Source organism: Chiloscyllium plagiosum, chromosome 40 (genome assembly GCF_004010195.1).
Source record: "Chiloscyllium plagiosum isolate BGI_BamShark_2017 chromosome 40, ASM401019v2, whole genome shotgun sequence".
NCBI lineage: Eukaryota > Metazoa > Chordata > Chondrichthyes > Orectolobiformes > Hemiscylliidae > Chiloscyllium > Chiloscyllium plagiosum.
In genome coordinates this window covers 13,218,809-13,235,736 of record NC_057749.1, presented here as the reverse complement: position 1 = coordinate 13,235,736, position 16,928 = coordinate 13,218,809, and the positions used below count along the sequence as shown (strand labels likewise).

General features: G+C 44.3%; 1 protein-coding gene across 4 annotated transcripts in view; it reads right to left on the bottom strand.

Annotated features, from left to right (window-relative positions):
* Window positions 1-526: 526 nt before the first annotated feature.
* Window positions 527-16,928, bottom strand: part of ulk3 (unc-51 like kinase 3) — a 51,226-nt gene continuing 34,824 nt past the window's right edge. For 2 of the 4 annotated variants that reach the window (XM_043680367.1, XM_043680369.1), the window contains exons 15-17: window positions 16,110-16,176; window positions 7,465-7,663; window positions 527-3,313 (exon numbers count right to left, since the gene is read on the bottom strand). In XM_043680367.1, the coding sequence (XP_043536302.1) occupies window positions 7,497-7,663; window positions 16,110-16,176 (234 nt within the window). In that variant the 3' untranslated portion in view covers window positions 527-3,313; window positions 7,465-7,496. The remainder of the gene's footprint in view (window positions 3,314-7,464; window positions 7,664-16,109; window positions 16,177-16,928) is intronic. The other 2 variants (XM_043680368.1, XM_043680370.1) reach the window with 2 other exon arrangements.

Genomic DNA, 16,928 nt, shown 5'->3' with positions numbered 1-16,928 from the left:
ACAGAAAAAACACACACAAACACACACAGATACATACACACACAAACACACACACAGATACATAGACACACACACAAACTTTCAGAATTAATGACCAGATCTTTACAAATGTCCATTCAGTTCCCAAATCCTGCACATCTATCAGCTGTCACCTCTCCTGAACAGTTCTGACCAATTATCTCAAGTTTAAACACTCAAAATAACTCCCATGCTTAAAAGAAACCCAGAGACCAACACCACCAGCAGGTAAGAAACACAGAGACATTATTATTTCTAAGTTTAGTTTCATAAAGGCAGTGTGCATAATAAGACCATTTCATTGATCTTTATTCTATCTTGAGGTAAGTTCTGAATTGAATCAGGTTTTAACTTGAGATAGCCTCCTAAGGTGATTGGAGACCTCTGAAATGTAAATCTGTCTACGGGTTTGACAGGGGCAGATGTAGAGTAAGGATCCTTTCTACTTGTGGAAACATTGTAAACAGGGTGTCATCAATATAAGACAGTCATCAATTAACCCAATAAGTAATTCAACAGACACTTGTTGCCCAAGTAGAATAGGACGGATGAGCAGCTCTGATACATTTCAGGAAAAAAATGGATAAACACATATCAAACCTTCCATGACCTCAATCAGGTCATTAGGACACACATGTTTAAATTTCAATTTCTAAAATTCAGTGCAAGAGGAAACATTTGAATCAGCCCTTAAATTATTTCTAGACAGTAAGGTAAAACTATTCAGAGCATTAACATTACTGGAGTCAGTAACAAAAAAAAACTTACAAGAAACATAAGCTATCATAAAACTGATTTGCTACATTACATGTACAAACTGCTTCACAGGCTAAACAACATTCTGTTTACAAGAGGTCACGTTAACTTATTTGTAAATTTGAAATGTTTAACTACAATGACCAGCGATGTTAAACTCAGTTCCATCTCCCAGGGCATTTCATTGGGGCTTGAGTTTCGTCATTCTGGCTTTGAAAGCTGTGGCTCCAAATGAGAGATGGAACCAAATGAATTGAGCAAAGAATTCACCTCCCGCCCCCCCACCCCACCACCACCCCCTTCGTAAAGCAAAGAAGATGCCAAGATTGCTTCTTGGGTAATGTGGAGAAGGGGAGAGAAATGGCCAGATTAACAGATAAAACAGTGTCGCCGCCTGCTCCTATGTTATGTTCCCCTCCACCCTGAACAGGTGTGGAGTAAGGCGAGTGCTTTCTAGGTGGCTGAGGCGGTGGGCAGGATAGTGGAAATTATGTTGATGAAGCTTATCAGATTGCATTTCAAAATAAAAACCTCCCAGTGCAGCCGTGATCTAACTGAATGATGGTACAGGCTGGCAGGCCTGAATGGTCTCCTCCTCTTCAAGCTATAGCTATATATGCACAGGAGACAGGTACCTGGTAATGATGATCCGTGGTCTGCTGCACTCATCCTGATCACTTCAAAAGGGTGTTGCAAGATAGTCTTTCCCCATTCTTATATATTGTATGTTTTTCTCACTTCTCCCAGGAGACCAGGTGAGTACAGGAGGCATGTGGAGTGAGTTTATCAAGAGATACCCTGATTATGAGGGATAGGTTGGAAGGGCCAGTAGGTTTTTTTTAGTTCCTGCCTGTCACTGGGTAAATTCCAGAAACACGAGAACTTCTCGGAGCAGAATTCCCATCAATTCCCAGTCAGCTTTCCTACAGGTACCAGTATACTCAGGATTACAGCAAAACCGAACCCCACCCCTCTCCCACAAAAAGGGTTGGCAGGACACACAAGCAATTTCAATCAATAAGTAACTGGGGCAGGGGTGCAGAGTGCGAGGATGGCAGGATGTGTGGAATTGAATGGATACCACTGGACTACCCCTCACCATCCAGGAACCCTGGTACTCAGAGAAAAACATACAAGACTGAAATAGGTTATCAACATTAAGCCGAAAATGTAGCGTTAGAGTAGACATAATGTCAAGAAACAGTGAAACTAATGCTGGAACTGGACAAATCTTTAAGGACCTTTTAGAATTTCTTCTTGGAAGTGTGGCAAATTCTCTCGCGCGTCAGAAAGAATTTAGTCAGTAATGCCAGTTGGAGCCATTCTGGTTAGACTTCAAAAAGGTACTGCATTGCAAGGTTTGGGATGTATATAGTGCAGTACCATTTATTTGCAAATTCTCTCTTTTTCTAAACTGGTTAATCTTGTTGTCTGGATGGTGACTTGATATCTGCATTTCCGCATCCAACCAATGGACACAAGTATCCCACACATGTAAGGCGAAACAGAATGATTAACAGCAGCCATGACCAGAAAGCAGCAGGGAGTTCATTTCCAAATTCAGCAGTCTAATCTAGGCCAAAATTAAACAGGACTGTTCAAGGAGCACAAATATTACCTTGTACCCATGAAAGGTTAAACATCTGGACTGTGATTGTGGAAGAGCAACTTATCGCCAAAGCTTTTCCTCTTACTTTCATCAGGACAAATGCAAGAATGCCAAAATTTCAACGATTGCATTAATTTATATGACGTGAGACGAAGTAGCATTTCAGTGCCAGGTTCATGGGCTGTATGTTCCAGCAATTTAGCAGATTGAATCAAACAGCATGCTCCATTCATTTTTAATAGGCAGATACAGACCAAACTCAGCCCTCCACCACCTCCAAACACAATGCAGAACCTCTGTTAGATGTAATTCCATGGAGGGGCAGCTGCGGAGCGATCCAGAGTACGCTAATAGCTACTCTTACAGCAAACTTAGGCAATCAAATTAAGAGAATCGGACTCATAACATGGCTCATTTACACTTGCAAATGGGGATGTATATTCATTCACATGAATCTACTATCTGCAAACAAAAGGAACATGTTCAAGCCTCGCACCTTTCTGAACCAGCTGGGATTTCGGGGAATCATACTGATCTTTGTTGCTATCTTGAGGGCAGCACCTCAGCTGGACTTGACTTGTCAACCAATGGGCATCCTTTTCTCCTGTAATATAAACTTGTGATTGTTTGAAATTTGGCATTCTTGCTCTCGTCCTGATGACCGCAAGGTGAAAACCTTCGATGATGTGTCTCTGTTCAGCAATATTCAAGTTCTGCGATTTTCTTCTAAAGTGCAAGCATAAAACTGTTTTCCAGAAAGACTCTTGTACCAATATGATTTGTGGTAGTCATCATTGCTTCAGTCAAGAGATTGTGATTCAATATCCTCAGAGTTACGTCCAGGAGTTCTTGGACCTCACCCAGGGAAGACAGCAGCCAGATGTCAGCATCAAAGTGAAATTGATGCATGTGATCACTGGAGTGAACAACCTGCAGCACAAATTAAGAATGGAATAAAATTACAACTTAAATTTGGACGAGTGTGCTTTCTCCCCTCCCCAGCCTTTCCTCTCAGGAATTGTGGCCGTTATTAGCATGGACATCAGGCAGAACTTTCCTCAATAACAAAGTACAATCCTAGACCACTCTTAACGTGATAAATATATCCCAAATTACTTCAGAGGAGTGTTTATCAAGCTTTACCTGACATCAAGTCATAATAAGACATTCAGAGAGCTGATCAAAAAAACTGACCAAAGGAGTTGGTTTTAAAGAGCATCTTAAAGGAGGAGAAAGAGAGACAGACAGGCTTACAGAAGGAATGAGTTTGAGTTAAATTTGTTGTTGTCACATGTACCAAGATATAGTGAAAAGTGTTGTTTTTCATGCTCCACAAGCCAATCGTACCATATAAAGTGCATCAGCGGTAACAGAAATAGAGTACAGAATTTTTTTATTCACTCATGGGATGAGGGTGTTGCTGGCCAGGCCAGTATTTATTGCCCATTCCTAATTGCCCAGAGGGTATTTAAGAGTCAACCACATTGCTGTGGGTCTAGACAGGGTAAAGATGGCAGTTTCCTTTTCTAAAGGACATGAGTGAACCCAATGGGTTGTTATTAGATTCTTAATCCCAGTTTTTAAAAGAATTAGTGAATTCAAATCCCACCTTGTGTCATGACGAGATTTAAACTCCAAGACTCTAGATTTAAACTCTAGATCTCTGGCTTAACAGTCCAACAGTAATACCACCAGGCCATTGCCTCCTCCATTTTAGCCACAGAGAAGGTGCAGAAAGAGAGAGAGAGAGAGATCAACATTAACATTGGAGAGGACCATTCAAAAGTCTGATAACAGCGGGGAAGAAGCTGTTCTTAAATCTGTTTGTACGTGTATTCCAACTTTTATATCTTCTGCCCAACTGAAGAGGGTGGGTGAGAGTATAACTGAGATTTGATGATGTTGACTGCTTTCCTGAGGCAATGGGAAGTATAGATGCAGTCAATGGATGGAAGGCTGGTTTGTGTGATGGACTGGGCTGTGTTCATGACTCTCTGTAGTTTCTTGCTATCTTGGGAAGAGTAGTTGCCAACCACACATGATGCATCTGGTTAGGATGCTTTGACTGTCACGTCGATATGGGTGGACCAGGACAGATTGTTAGTGATCATCACTCCCAGGAACTTGTTGCTTTTAATCCTCTCCACTTCAGCACCATTGATGCAGGCAGGGGCATGCCTTCCACTCCACATCCTGAAGTCAATGATCAGCTCCTTTGTTCTACCTACACTGATGGAGAGAGTGTTGTCTTTACACCATGCCATTAAGCACTCAATCTCATTCCTGTATTCAGTCTTTGCTGGTGTTTGAGATATGGCCTATAATGGTTATGTCGTCAGCAAACTTGTAAACAGAGTTGGGGTGGAATTTGGCCATACGGTTGCGAGTGTATAAGCAGTATAGCAGGGGGCTGAATTTGCACCCTTGCGGGCCGCTGGTGTTGAGGATTATGTTGGAGGAGGTGTTATTGCTATTCTTACTGATTGCGGTCCATGGGTCAGAAAGTCGAGGATCCAGTTACAGAGGGGGGGAGCCGAGATGTAGGTTTCAGAGTTTAGAGATGAACTTGTTTGGAATTATGGTGTTGAAGGTGGAGCTGTAGTCAATAAGTAGGAGCCTGACATAGGTATCATTGTTATCCAGATGGTCCAGGGATGAGTGTAGGGTCAGGGAGATGGTGTTTGCCGTGGACCTGTTGCGCCAGTAGGTGAATTGCAAAGGATCAAGGCAATCTGGGAAGCTGGAGTTGATATGACTAACCTCTGAAAACACTTCATAATTATGGAGGTTGGAATCACTAGGCGGTAGTCATTGAGGCAAGATGCATGATTTTTCTTCAGCACCAGGATGACAGTGGTCTCCTTGGCAGCTCTAGGTCCTGAGTCACCAATGGTGGAGTGGATAAAGTCAGGGATGTGCAAAAGGCCAGAATTGGAGGAGGAGGACAAATATATCAGAGAGTTATGGTGTTTAAGGAGATTAGAGATTGGTTGGTTGAGGATAGTGGGGAAGAAGGGGGCGGATGGGGGTATGCTGTAACAGTATGTCTTCCAACTTTGAACTTTCCAGGAGCTGGCCACAGCTCAGTGGGTCATGACCTTACCTCAGAATCTGAAGAGGGGAAGTTCAGCACAATGAAGACGGCTGAAATTCACAAAGCAGTACTGAGGGACTGCTGCATGGGCAGAGGGGCCAATTTTCACTCGGAGACAGTAAATTGAAACCCGCATGAGGCAAATGTGAAAGATTTCACTACGTTAGTCTGCAGAACACCAATGTTCTCTCCAGTTGCCTGGCCAACATTGAACACTCACCCAGCATCACTAAAATAGATTTAAACGACAGACTACCACCTGTTGTTTGCGGGAGCTTGCTGTGCATAAACCGATCACTAAATGTCTTGTAATCCATAATTGCATTTTGAGAGGTCATTGTCTGGAGTTTCGGCCACCCCATTTCTGGGACTTCCCATTCTGTTTTCAGGTTTCTGCTCGTGTCTTGCAATGGATTCATTTCGGAGACTAGGTAATGGGGCTGTGAAGCACTTTGGAACTTCCCAAGTTGTGGACGGCACTACAGAAATGCACATGTTGTCTTTTTCAACTGGCCTACTCCCCAGTGCCAAAGGCAAACCTCTTAAATAGTAATAAAAGTCAAACACACACCAGATGGATCACAAGATCCATGTGAGAACACCACAGCAGCACGGGGGTGTTTAATGCAGTTATCCCAGCCTCCTGCGTGAATCACAGTTAACACAAGATCCATTGAAAATGCCAACGTTGTAACTGCTCTCACACTCTCCTGCCTCCACAACATTGTATGGGAATATTAAAAGCATGTGTCCGTTTTATTGCTTCAGATTTTTGCCTGTAATTTGTCCCAGAGTCAAGTCCCACCCACTTCTTCAGGCCTCGCAATCTTTTCAGGCGGCTGTCTTATTAGCTGCATCTTTATTGTGATTTACCAGACTGTGTTTAGGCAGCAGACAGCAAGCAAGTCGGGACAGCTTACAAATGTTTGCCTTCTACACAGTGGAAATATAAACGGTGTCACACAACACATTATTTACATACTGTAAACAAAATTTACTGACGCTGTTCCCAGTATAACAGCAACAAACTGGCTTCTCCAAACTGCCTCCCCCCAGCAGACAGACTCTCGCTGAGATTTTGTAAGAGATTGGGAATTTTCTGGAGAGGACTGGGATTCTGCAGATCGGAATGCTGGCAGCTCCGTGACACTTATTCTGCATCCACATACCATCTCCTCTTGCAGCGAAAGTTACTTGTTAAATAGAGGGCAGGGAATTGCTTCCTGGTGCCCTGGTCAATCTTCAACCCTCAGTCAACAATCACCAAAAGCAATAGCCTGTATAGCAACAAGCTCCCTCCAACTGCAATGTTATTATGCCCAGCCCATGCAGTTTACTCCTGATGGTTAACGTCATAAGCTTCAGCTGGACAGAATGCTGTGTGATCACCAGGTTACTGTTGGTAGCAGGCTCCCTCCTCATTGAGGTGACCATTCTCACTCAGCTACCCGTACTGGACAGGTTACTGCATCAGAATTCCAAACACCCGCACCCTGAAGCTCAATCTCTACTACTGCACGTCAATGGTCATAGGGCGGTCGTTGGTAACTTTTCAAAGGCACCCTAAGAGCTTACTTGAGGAAGACTGGCTTTGACCGAACAGAGGAGAGAGCACTGTATGTCAAAGGCAGAAACTCTCATAACACTTGAGAAGTATAAAAATGTGCACTTGCGATGCCAAGGCAAACAAGACTATGGGCCAAGTGCTGGAAAATGGGATTCCAACAGCTAGGTGGTTTGTTTTTGACTGGCACAGGCTCAAAGGGCCTTTTTTCCAGGTTGCAGACCTCAGCGACCCTATGTCCTACCCGTCATGGTGAGCCCTAGGTTACTGAGGTATCCCTGGTTCTGCAGTGAGGCAGATGACAAAAGGACAAAGCTGGGGGAACAAGATGCATAACCTTTCAATGATCACTGACTGACTGCCAACATTGATTTGGTTTATATGCTGTTTCTCTGGGAGCCTTTTACTTTCCATTTGCCCCACCTGTTTCCTTTCAGTGACTTCACCCCGCTCTTTCAAAGCCTCTGTCTCTCTTCCTCTTCTCCTTTCTCATCCTCTTTCTTCCTCTTTCCATTTCTTTCTCTCTCTTCTCCTTTCTTATTCCCTCGCTTCCTTTTTTCTCTGTCTTCCTCTTTCCTTCTCGTTCCTCTACGACAGACACCCTCCTTGCTCTGAGGGACTGCTGAGAAAGGTTGAAGTATAAATATTGGACAGGAGTGCAGGAGGAACACCACACACACTTCCTTGAAATAATCTGATCTTTTATGTCAAACTGAGACAGATGATGACACCGACAGCTCAATGCCAACTTGCAATTGGACTGTCAGGCTGGATTTCATGATCAAGTCTTCAGTGGGAGATTCAACCCACAACCCTCTTACATTAAGCCGAGAATGTTACTTACTGTGCTGATAGGGAGAGACTGTTCCCACTTGTGGATAGATTGAAAACATAAAAGGTGCAGTGTGATAAAGCTGTATAATATATTAGCAATTGGAATTCACATTTTAAAGGAGAAGTAACATAGATTTGTGGTTTCAATTCTGTGAAGACTTTTTTTTTAAAAAAGGTCAGAAAGTCATTTTGGAACAGAGAACTAAAAACATAATTTCCAAGAAAGTAGGTTATTTAACTGTTTGTGGAATGACAAAGTTAAATGTTTATAACATACAGAGAATACAGACAAGGCCCAGATAGTAGCTTAGGCCATCAGAACTTGAAAGATATTCCTAGGCCATTAGAAATAAAAAGGAATCCAGGTCGTCAGTTAAGTAATAAATTAAGGAGTTAAGATTGGAGTGACATTTTACTCTGGTTGAATATCCAGAGGTTATTGCTGGGAAACAAGTTGAAGCTGTCTTTTATATTTACATTGAGATATTTCTAAACTGATTTTTATGTATACAATTTTCACTTCTCATTTCTGTAAATAACCTGTGATATTGTTGTTAAAGAATATGGGCAGTCTCATGTGAATATGCAAGGCAGCATGTTGGCTCAGTGTTTCGCACTGCTGCCTCACAGCACCAGGGACCTGGGTTCAATTCCACCCTTGGGCGACTGTCTTTGTGGAGTTTACACATTTTTGATGTGGCTGCATGGACCACCCTCCTCCGGGTGCTCCAGTTTCCTCCCACACAGTCCAAAGATGTGCAGGATAGGTGGATTGGCCACGGGAAATGCAGAGATAGGATAAGGGTTGAGTTGGGTTGGGATGCTCTTTGGAGGGTCGATATGGGCCGAATGGCCTCCTTCCACAGTGTGAGGATTCTATGTTTGGTGACCGGCTGCAAAAAAATCAAACATACCATTTTTCACTCTCGATCGGAGTTGCCCACTATTAAAATGAGGTGACATTATCAAAGGATTTAAGGTAACTGGGCAAAATCAGAATAATGAGTGGAGGAGAGAGCTTTACACATAAGCAGTGGTTCGGATCCGGAATATGCTGCCTGAGGCTCTGGTGGAGACACATTCAAATAAGACTTTCAAAAGGGTATTAGATTGTTCCCTGTAAAGGGGGATAGTGCAGGGCTGGGGGGGAGAAAGCATTGATTATGTTAAGCTAACTCAGACAGAATCAAACCCCAGGGCTCAGTACACTACATAACGCCACCCCCCAAAAAACAAAACACCCCAGCTTGGACTCAACTGGAATAGAGCAAACAGTCAGACTATACTGAGTCAGGAACCTGGTCATTTAACCCAGTCACATTTCAACTTAAAAGCAGGAAAGCAGGAGAAGACAATTAATGAAAGAGAGGAAAATGAGTGAGGCAACATTCATGTTCCACCTGAATCAAGAGAAAGGCTGTCTTTATTTGAAAAGTCGACAAAAGTTTGCACACTGCCACCTGCAACCAATGTAAGGATGGGGAGTGGAACACAGGCTGCTGTGAGATGGTTCAGTTCTGATGACAAAGCATCTGTGTTCTGTAAGCACTCATGCTGACACTGAGACAATGTCAGAGTTCAGGCACTGGAGAACAACCATAATTTTGCAGCCCCCCCCCCCCACCACCACCTCTCAGGCAATGTAAGAGTTGACACGGTCCAGATGCTAAAGAGGACTGGAGGTTTGTTTAGGGGCAGATTTTTTGACAAGAGCTTCTGTTCTCTGCAGCAGTTATTTCAATTAGAACCCATGCGACGACTTGTATGAAATGAAGCAGGAATTACAGCCCACCTGGGATGGGGAGTCGTCGGTGTTGGGGTGGGGGAGGTTCGGTTAAGACTGCTACATCAATACAGGGGATGCTTGCTATGCAGGGGATGCATGCTACATTGAGAAAATGCTGAATAGTGAAAGAATGAGAAACAAAGATTTATATCCCCGTAAGAATTAATGAATTAAATGTCAGCAACACACCAAAATAATGATGTAAGTATGAAATAGCTGAATGAGTAATGTAAATTGTGCCCTACTAAAACAGGGATGTAAATGTGAAATCGAATATTTTGGTAATGAAAGGCACAGAGCACTTGTATGACCATGTGGTCATCTTCTTTCATTCTTTGATTCAATCTGGGCTCACTCAGGCCAACATTTGCTGTCCACCTCTAGTTGCCCTTGAACTGAGTGCCTTGCTGGTCCATTACGGGGAGGTAGCACAGTGGCTCAGTGGTTAGCACTGCTGCCTCACAGCGTCAGGACCTGGGTTCCATTCCAGCCTTGAGCGGCTCTCCGTGTGGAGTGTGCACATTCTGCGTGGGTTTCCTCTGGGTGCTCCAGTTTCTCCCCACTGTCCAAAAGAATGTTCAGGTTAGGTGAATTGGCCATGCTAAATTGCCCATAGTGTTCAGGGGTGTGTAGGTTAGGTGCATTAGTCGGGAGTAGGGTAAAAGGATGGGATGGGTTAGTCTTCAGAGGGTCAGTGTGGACTTATTGGGCTGAAGGATCTGTTTCCACACTGTAGGGATTCTAATTCTAAATCACAGATAGCAGTCAACTAGCTTGCTATAATCCTGGAGTCACATGTAGGCCAGACTGGGTAAGGACAACAGATTTCCCTCCCTAAAAGATGTTAATGAACTAGATGGGGATTTTACAACAGTTGATGATCATTTCATCGTCACTATTATTCAGACTAACTTTACATTCTACATAGCATTAATTAAACTTAAATTGTTATGGTGGGGTTTCTACCATTACCTCTACAGCATTTGTCTAGGGATCCTGCATTACTAGCCCAATGACATAGTTGCTATGACACTGTCTTCTACTGCTGTCAAGAATTCACCCAGATTATGTCATGCACGTGAGACTACTGACCAATTGCGGGTGAAGTGTGTAAAAATGCCACCTGACGAAGGAGCAGCACTCCGAAAGCTAGTGCTTCCAAATAAACCTGTTGGACTATAACCTAGTGTTGTGATTGTTAACTTTGTCCACCCCAGTCCAACACCGGCACCTGCACATCATGGGACCCAATCATGGTCAGTCATAGGAGATCATTGCCCAATCACAGTCAGGCATGCGAGACCACCAGGGGTGCATGGTCAACTGGCTGAGACTGTGGAGGAGGTAGGTTCAATCGGGGAAGTCAAGAGGGAGTTGAATTTTTTCCGAAAAGGAAGAATGTGCGGGGGTACAGGGAGGAGGCAGGGGACTGGCACTGGGCTCACACACAGACCTGGTGCAGATCCGATGGGAAGAATGGCCTCCTTCTGTGCTGTGACAATGTTGTGGCTTCCCTTCATCACAACAGCGACTGTGCTTTTACACATCCAGCAGGTCATGGAAGACGCTATCTAAATGCAAATTTGCATTCTTTATAACTTCCTCCCTTCCTATTTCTGTAACCTCCTCCAGCCTCCTTCCTTTAACTGCCTTTTCTATTCCCTTTGCTGCATTAGTGACCCTGCTTTCAGCTGCCTGGGTCCGAAACTATGGCATTCTCTGATGAAAGTTCTCCACTGCGGTCCCTTCCTTTCAGCCACTCCTCAAAACCTACCCCTCTGGCCACATTTCCGATCACAAATCTCCTTTTCTGTCCTGGTTTCAAATCTCATTTATGCTCTTGTAGATAACATTAGACGACATCACACTAGCACAGAAGAGCTGGAGATATGTACATTTTGGTTTTGCTTAGAACCAGCCTCTCTCTCCAACATCAGTTACATAGAGATGTACAGCACGGAAACAGACCCTTCGGTCAAACCTGTCCATGCCAACCAGCTATCCTAAATTAAACTAGACCCACATCCCTCTAAACTCTTCCTATTCATTTAACGATCCAAATGCCTTTTAAATGTTGTAATTGTACTAGCCTTCACCATTTCCTCTGGCAGCTCATTCCATACACGCATCACCCTCTGCATGAAAAAGTTGTCCCTTAGGTCCCTTTCAAGTCTTTCCCCTCTCACCCTAAACCTATGCCCTCTAGTTCTGGACCCCCCCCCCCAGGGTAAATATCTTGCCGATTTACCCTATCCATGCCCCTCATGATTATATAAACCTCTGTAACGTCACCCCTCAGCCTCCGACACTCCAGGGAAACAGCCCCAGCTTATTCAGCCTCTCCCGATAGTTCAAACACTCTAACCCTGGCAACATCCTTGTAAATCTTTGCTGAACCCTTTTACGTTTCATAACATCTTTCCTATAGGCGGGAGACCAGAATTGTACACTATATTCCAAAATATGGGGCCTAACCAATGACCTGTACTCAATGCTCTGACCAATAAAGGAAAGCATATTAATGCCGCCTTCGCTATCCTATCTACCTGAGACTCCACTTTCAAGGAACTTTGAACCTGCACTCCAAGGTCTACAAGCAAATTATAAACTTGCTGGCCCAGTAAAATGGTAGATAATTGCAGTCCTCAATGTTACATCACTTAAAAGTGATATTTTTAAAATTTATATTAGCAGCTCGATTCCGGGTGTTTGAGCTTTTAAGACTAAGTGTTAGGAAATTCAAAATTCCTGACAGCGTTAACAGCTTCACCAGGCCCTACCCACCCCCTCTCCCGGATTTAAATTTGCAGCTAATCTGCACTTTGGGTGGGTGGGGTGGTGAGGTTGTTATACCACAGATGCGGATGGTGGAAGGCATATAATGCTCTCCCACTATTCAGTCAGTCGATCTGTATCTTAACCTCTTCTTATCTTAGTTAAAAAAAAATCTCAAGTCCTGAAAAGTCTACATGAAATAACGACATTTTGGGGGGGTGATAAAACAAAGCATTAGCTTGTTTTGTTCGTGGAGGTTGGGGATGACAGAACAGCTTATGCCAAGTAGACTCCCTCTTGAGGCCAAATCTGGTATTTACAATTGTGGGAGACCCACAGACTCTGAGGCTTCTGTCTTCCTGGAGGTATAAATCTCAGCTGTGGCTCTCTCTGTAACAGCCACGTCTCAGAAAACTGGGCACAAAGCATAGGTTGGCACTCCAATGTAGTACTGTAGGGAGTGCAACCCTGGCAGAAGTCACATCTTTCAGATAGAATTATAGAATCCCTGTGCAGTGCAGATAGTGGCCATTCAGCGCCAGAAGTCTGCACCAACCCCAGGAAAAGCATCCTACCCAGATACCCCCTGTCCCTTCCCTTAACCCCGCATTTCCCATGGCTATCCCACCTAGCCTGCATATCCCGAGACATTATGGAATGATGTAGCACAGCCAATATATGCATACCTTTTGGACTGTGGGAGAAAACTGGAGCACCTGGAGAAAATTCCACACAGACAGTTGCCCGAGGCTGGAATCAAACCTGGGTCCCTGGTGTTGTGAGGCAGCAGTGCTAACCACTGAGCCACCATGTGATCCCAAATGGGACATTAAACTGAAGAAGAACATAAACTTGTGGCACTGTTTCAAAAAGCAGGAGATGTCTCATGATTAATATTTTTTATCCCGGCCTATGTCATGAAAATTGGATGATCTGGTACTTATGTTGCTTGCGGGAGCTTTCTGTGCGAAAAGTGCTACTTACATTTTCCTACATCGCCAGAGATACTACACTTCAGAAAGTACTGCTACGAGACCAAAAATAAAAACAGCAAGCACTGCAGAAATTCAGCAGGTCTGGCAGCCTCAATGGAGAGAGAAATAGAGTTAAAGTTTCAAGCCCAAAATCACTAACAGTCTAGCGTAGTAGTTCTGAAGTGGAACTCTCAGCTATTTGCATTCCTCCCATTCCGACCTCTTGCAAATTCCCAATTTCTATTCCCCTTCATCTTTTTCACGCAATTTGGTGCCACCGGCATGTCCAACATTTGCTGTCTATCCCTGACTGCCCATGAACTGAGGGCAGTAAAGTGTTAACCAAACTGCCAAGCACCTGGGTCTGATCGTAGAATCATACAATCTCTACAGTGTTGGAGCAGACCATTCAGCCTATTAAGGCCACACCAGTCCTCTGAAGAGCATCCCATCCCTGACCCCTACTCTACCCATGTCTAACCCAGCCAGCCTGCATATCCAAAGACACTATGAGCAATTTCCCATAGCCAATCAACCTAACCTGCACATCTTTGGACTGTGGGAGGAAACCCCCACAGACACAGGGAGAGTGTCTCTGTGGAGTTTGCACAGTCGCCAGAGGCTGGAATCAAACCCTGGTCCCTGGCGCTGTGAGGCAGCAGTGCTAGCCACTGAGCTACTGTGCCAATTGTAGACAAGGACAGCAGATTTCTGAATACACTGCTCATGATTCCTCAGATACTAAAACAGTCCATGTCCAAATGCAGTGAGACCTGGACAGTAAGCAGGATTAAGCTGAAAGATGGTAACAAATACTTGTGTCACACAAATCCTGGACAATGACCATCTTCCAACAAGAGGAGATCTGCTGATCTTCCCATAATATTCTGATTGAATCTCTCATTACCAACAACTAGGGGAGGGAAGGGGAGGAGTTTATCACTGATCAGAAATGGAACTGGACTAGCCATATCAATACTGTGGCTACAAGTGCAGCTCAGAGACGAGGGATGGGGTGGTTACCAAAGGGCTTGCCAACATTCACATGGGTTCAACAAGCTTCACGGAGGCTAGGTCCCCACTGGAAACATTACCCACTCCGGCATGCGAACCCCAACATGGTGGGGACAGAGTATTCCACAAGGAGCGGACCTTTGTCCTGAGAGAACACGTTGGAAGGAGGGAAGGTGACAGTCAGAATGAAGATGTGAGACAAGGGGTTAATTAACTCTCTCTCAGTGCTTTCCTCATTGATTCCACTCTGGCAATTTTAATTAAACACTGACAACTCGTCTCACTTCATTGCAGAGAATCACGAATAAATCAGTTTATATTTAGCTGCAGCCCTTTATCAGTGACGTGATCTTCTAACCTTTGGCCTTCTAGTCAACTCCACTAATAACTTGATGAGACCTTTCTCTCTCAGAATTGTGGAACCTATTAGTCACCCATTCGTAAAAGTCCATGTATCATCTTCTGCTAAGTGCATGCAGACACGGAGAGTCTGCGTCGGCGGAGACAGGCACATTATGTTTAGGACGTTGTAAACACAGACTGTCTACAAGCCCACGTGGCCTGTACCTAAATCCCACCAAAGTCCACTCACATACTGCCTGCCACCCCCCCCTCCCCCCCACAACCCGAACAACGCTCGCTGGCCCACCCATGACTCTCAATCAACCAACATCTCAGTTTTCAAAAGTTCATCTGTCGTTTAACATAAGTTCATCAGAACCAGGAGCAGGAGTAGGCCATCTGGCCCCCCGAGCCTGCTCCTCCACTCAATAAGATCACGGCTGATCTTTTCATGGACTCAGTCCCACTTCCCCCCTCACTCACTATAACTCTTAATTCCTACACTGTTCAAAAACCTATCTATCTTTGCCTTAGAAACATTCACTGAGGTAGCCTCAACTGTTTCACTGGGCAGGGAATTCCACAGATTCCCAAACCCTTGTGTAAAGACGATCCTCCTCAACTCTGTCCTAAATCTGCTCCCCCTTATTTTGAGGCTGTGCCCCCTAGTTCTAGTTCCACCTGCCAGTGGAAACCACCTCCCTGGATGTATTTTATTTCCTCCCTTCCGAATTTTAGATGTTTCTATAAGATCTCTCCTCATTCTTGTAAATTCCAATGAGTATTGTCACAGTCTACTCAATCTCTCTTCATAAGCCAACCCTCTCAACTCAAAAATAAAATGGCACTACAGACAGACCAAATAGTTGGAATGATATGAGCAAGAGCACCATCTTATCTTTGATAAATTGCAATTATCTCTCTGCTTTAATTAATCAGTTCATAGGTCATCCCTTCAGTTGTTAATCAGCTGTTGACACATTACTCACACTATTTGTACTTACCTGTTGACATTCTTAATTACCTGGAATTATCTTGTCATTATCTCTCCGCCTATATATTCTGTTGCTGTGGACCTCCCTCCACTTCACTTGACGAAGGAGCAGTTCTCCAAAAGCTAGTGCTTCCAAATAAACCTGTTGGACTACAACCTGGTGTTGTGTGATTTTCCACTTTGTCCACCCCAGCCCACCACCGCCATCTCCACAGCAGAAAAAATAAGCCAACATTCCCCAGCCTTTGCTCCGAACTCATCCAAAGGATTACAGGGATCAGCCTCATGGAAGTCAGGCTGCATCAGACAGTGAGGGGGAAAGAAGTGTAGCAGGTCATTATTTACTTACTGCTTTTGACAGACTCCGAGAAAGGATCCTGGTCCATAGTAGCTGCCTCTTTCTGAGTCTCTCTCATCTGAAGACGACAAAACAATAAAATTCACTTTGACATGACCGCACCCAAAAAAAAACGACCGACAAAAATGTTAAAAACACCGTTCAGCACCAGGGGGAGGCCAAGGAATGGCAGAAAAGGCTGGAGTGGCTGAATGGCCTCAAAAAATGAGATGAAGGCAGATGCATGACTTAACTTCATTTAAGGGCAGATTGAAGAGACGCAGTTTGCATCAACAAACGGGTTAGAAGCGTGAGAATTGATCTCATTGAATCATACAGAATTCTGAAAGGGTTCAGTGGGTAGATACATGAACAATGTTTCCCCTGGTTGGAGGGGATCTCAAAATTGGAGAGATTATCTCAGTGAGGGGCAAGCCATTCAGTCACTAGATTGTCACCAAAATCACCATTTCACACCCAGCTGAAAACTGCCTCTTTACTGTTGAATGGAAAGCAGGCTGGCCCAGCATGGAGTGTAGTCGTGAAAGATCTCAACGAAACCTGTGGGAGCCCACAGATTTCCCTGGGGACTTGTGTTACAGCAATGGATGCTGGGATAATTCAGCGTCCATTACCTCAAAATGTTTATCGCTGGAAATCCCTCAGATGGGTGGATTGTGGAGAGACAGAGAGAAAGTGAAAGAGAGCAAGACAGAAGTAAGAGACAATAAAAGGAACAGAGGCGGGGAGGGCAAGGAAGAGGGTGAGAGGGGGAAAGAAAGTTCCCGGGACACGAAAGGGGGGGAAGAGAGAGAGAAGACACAGAGAGAG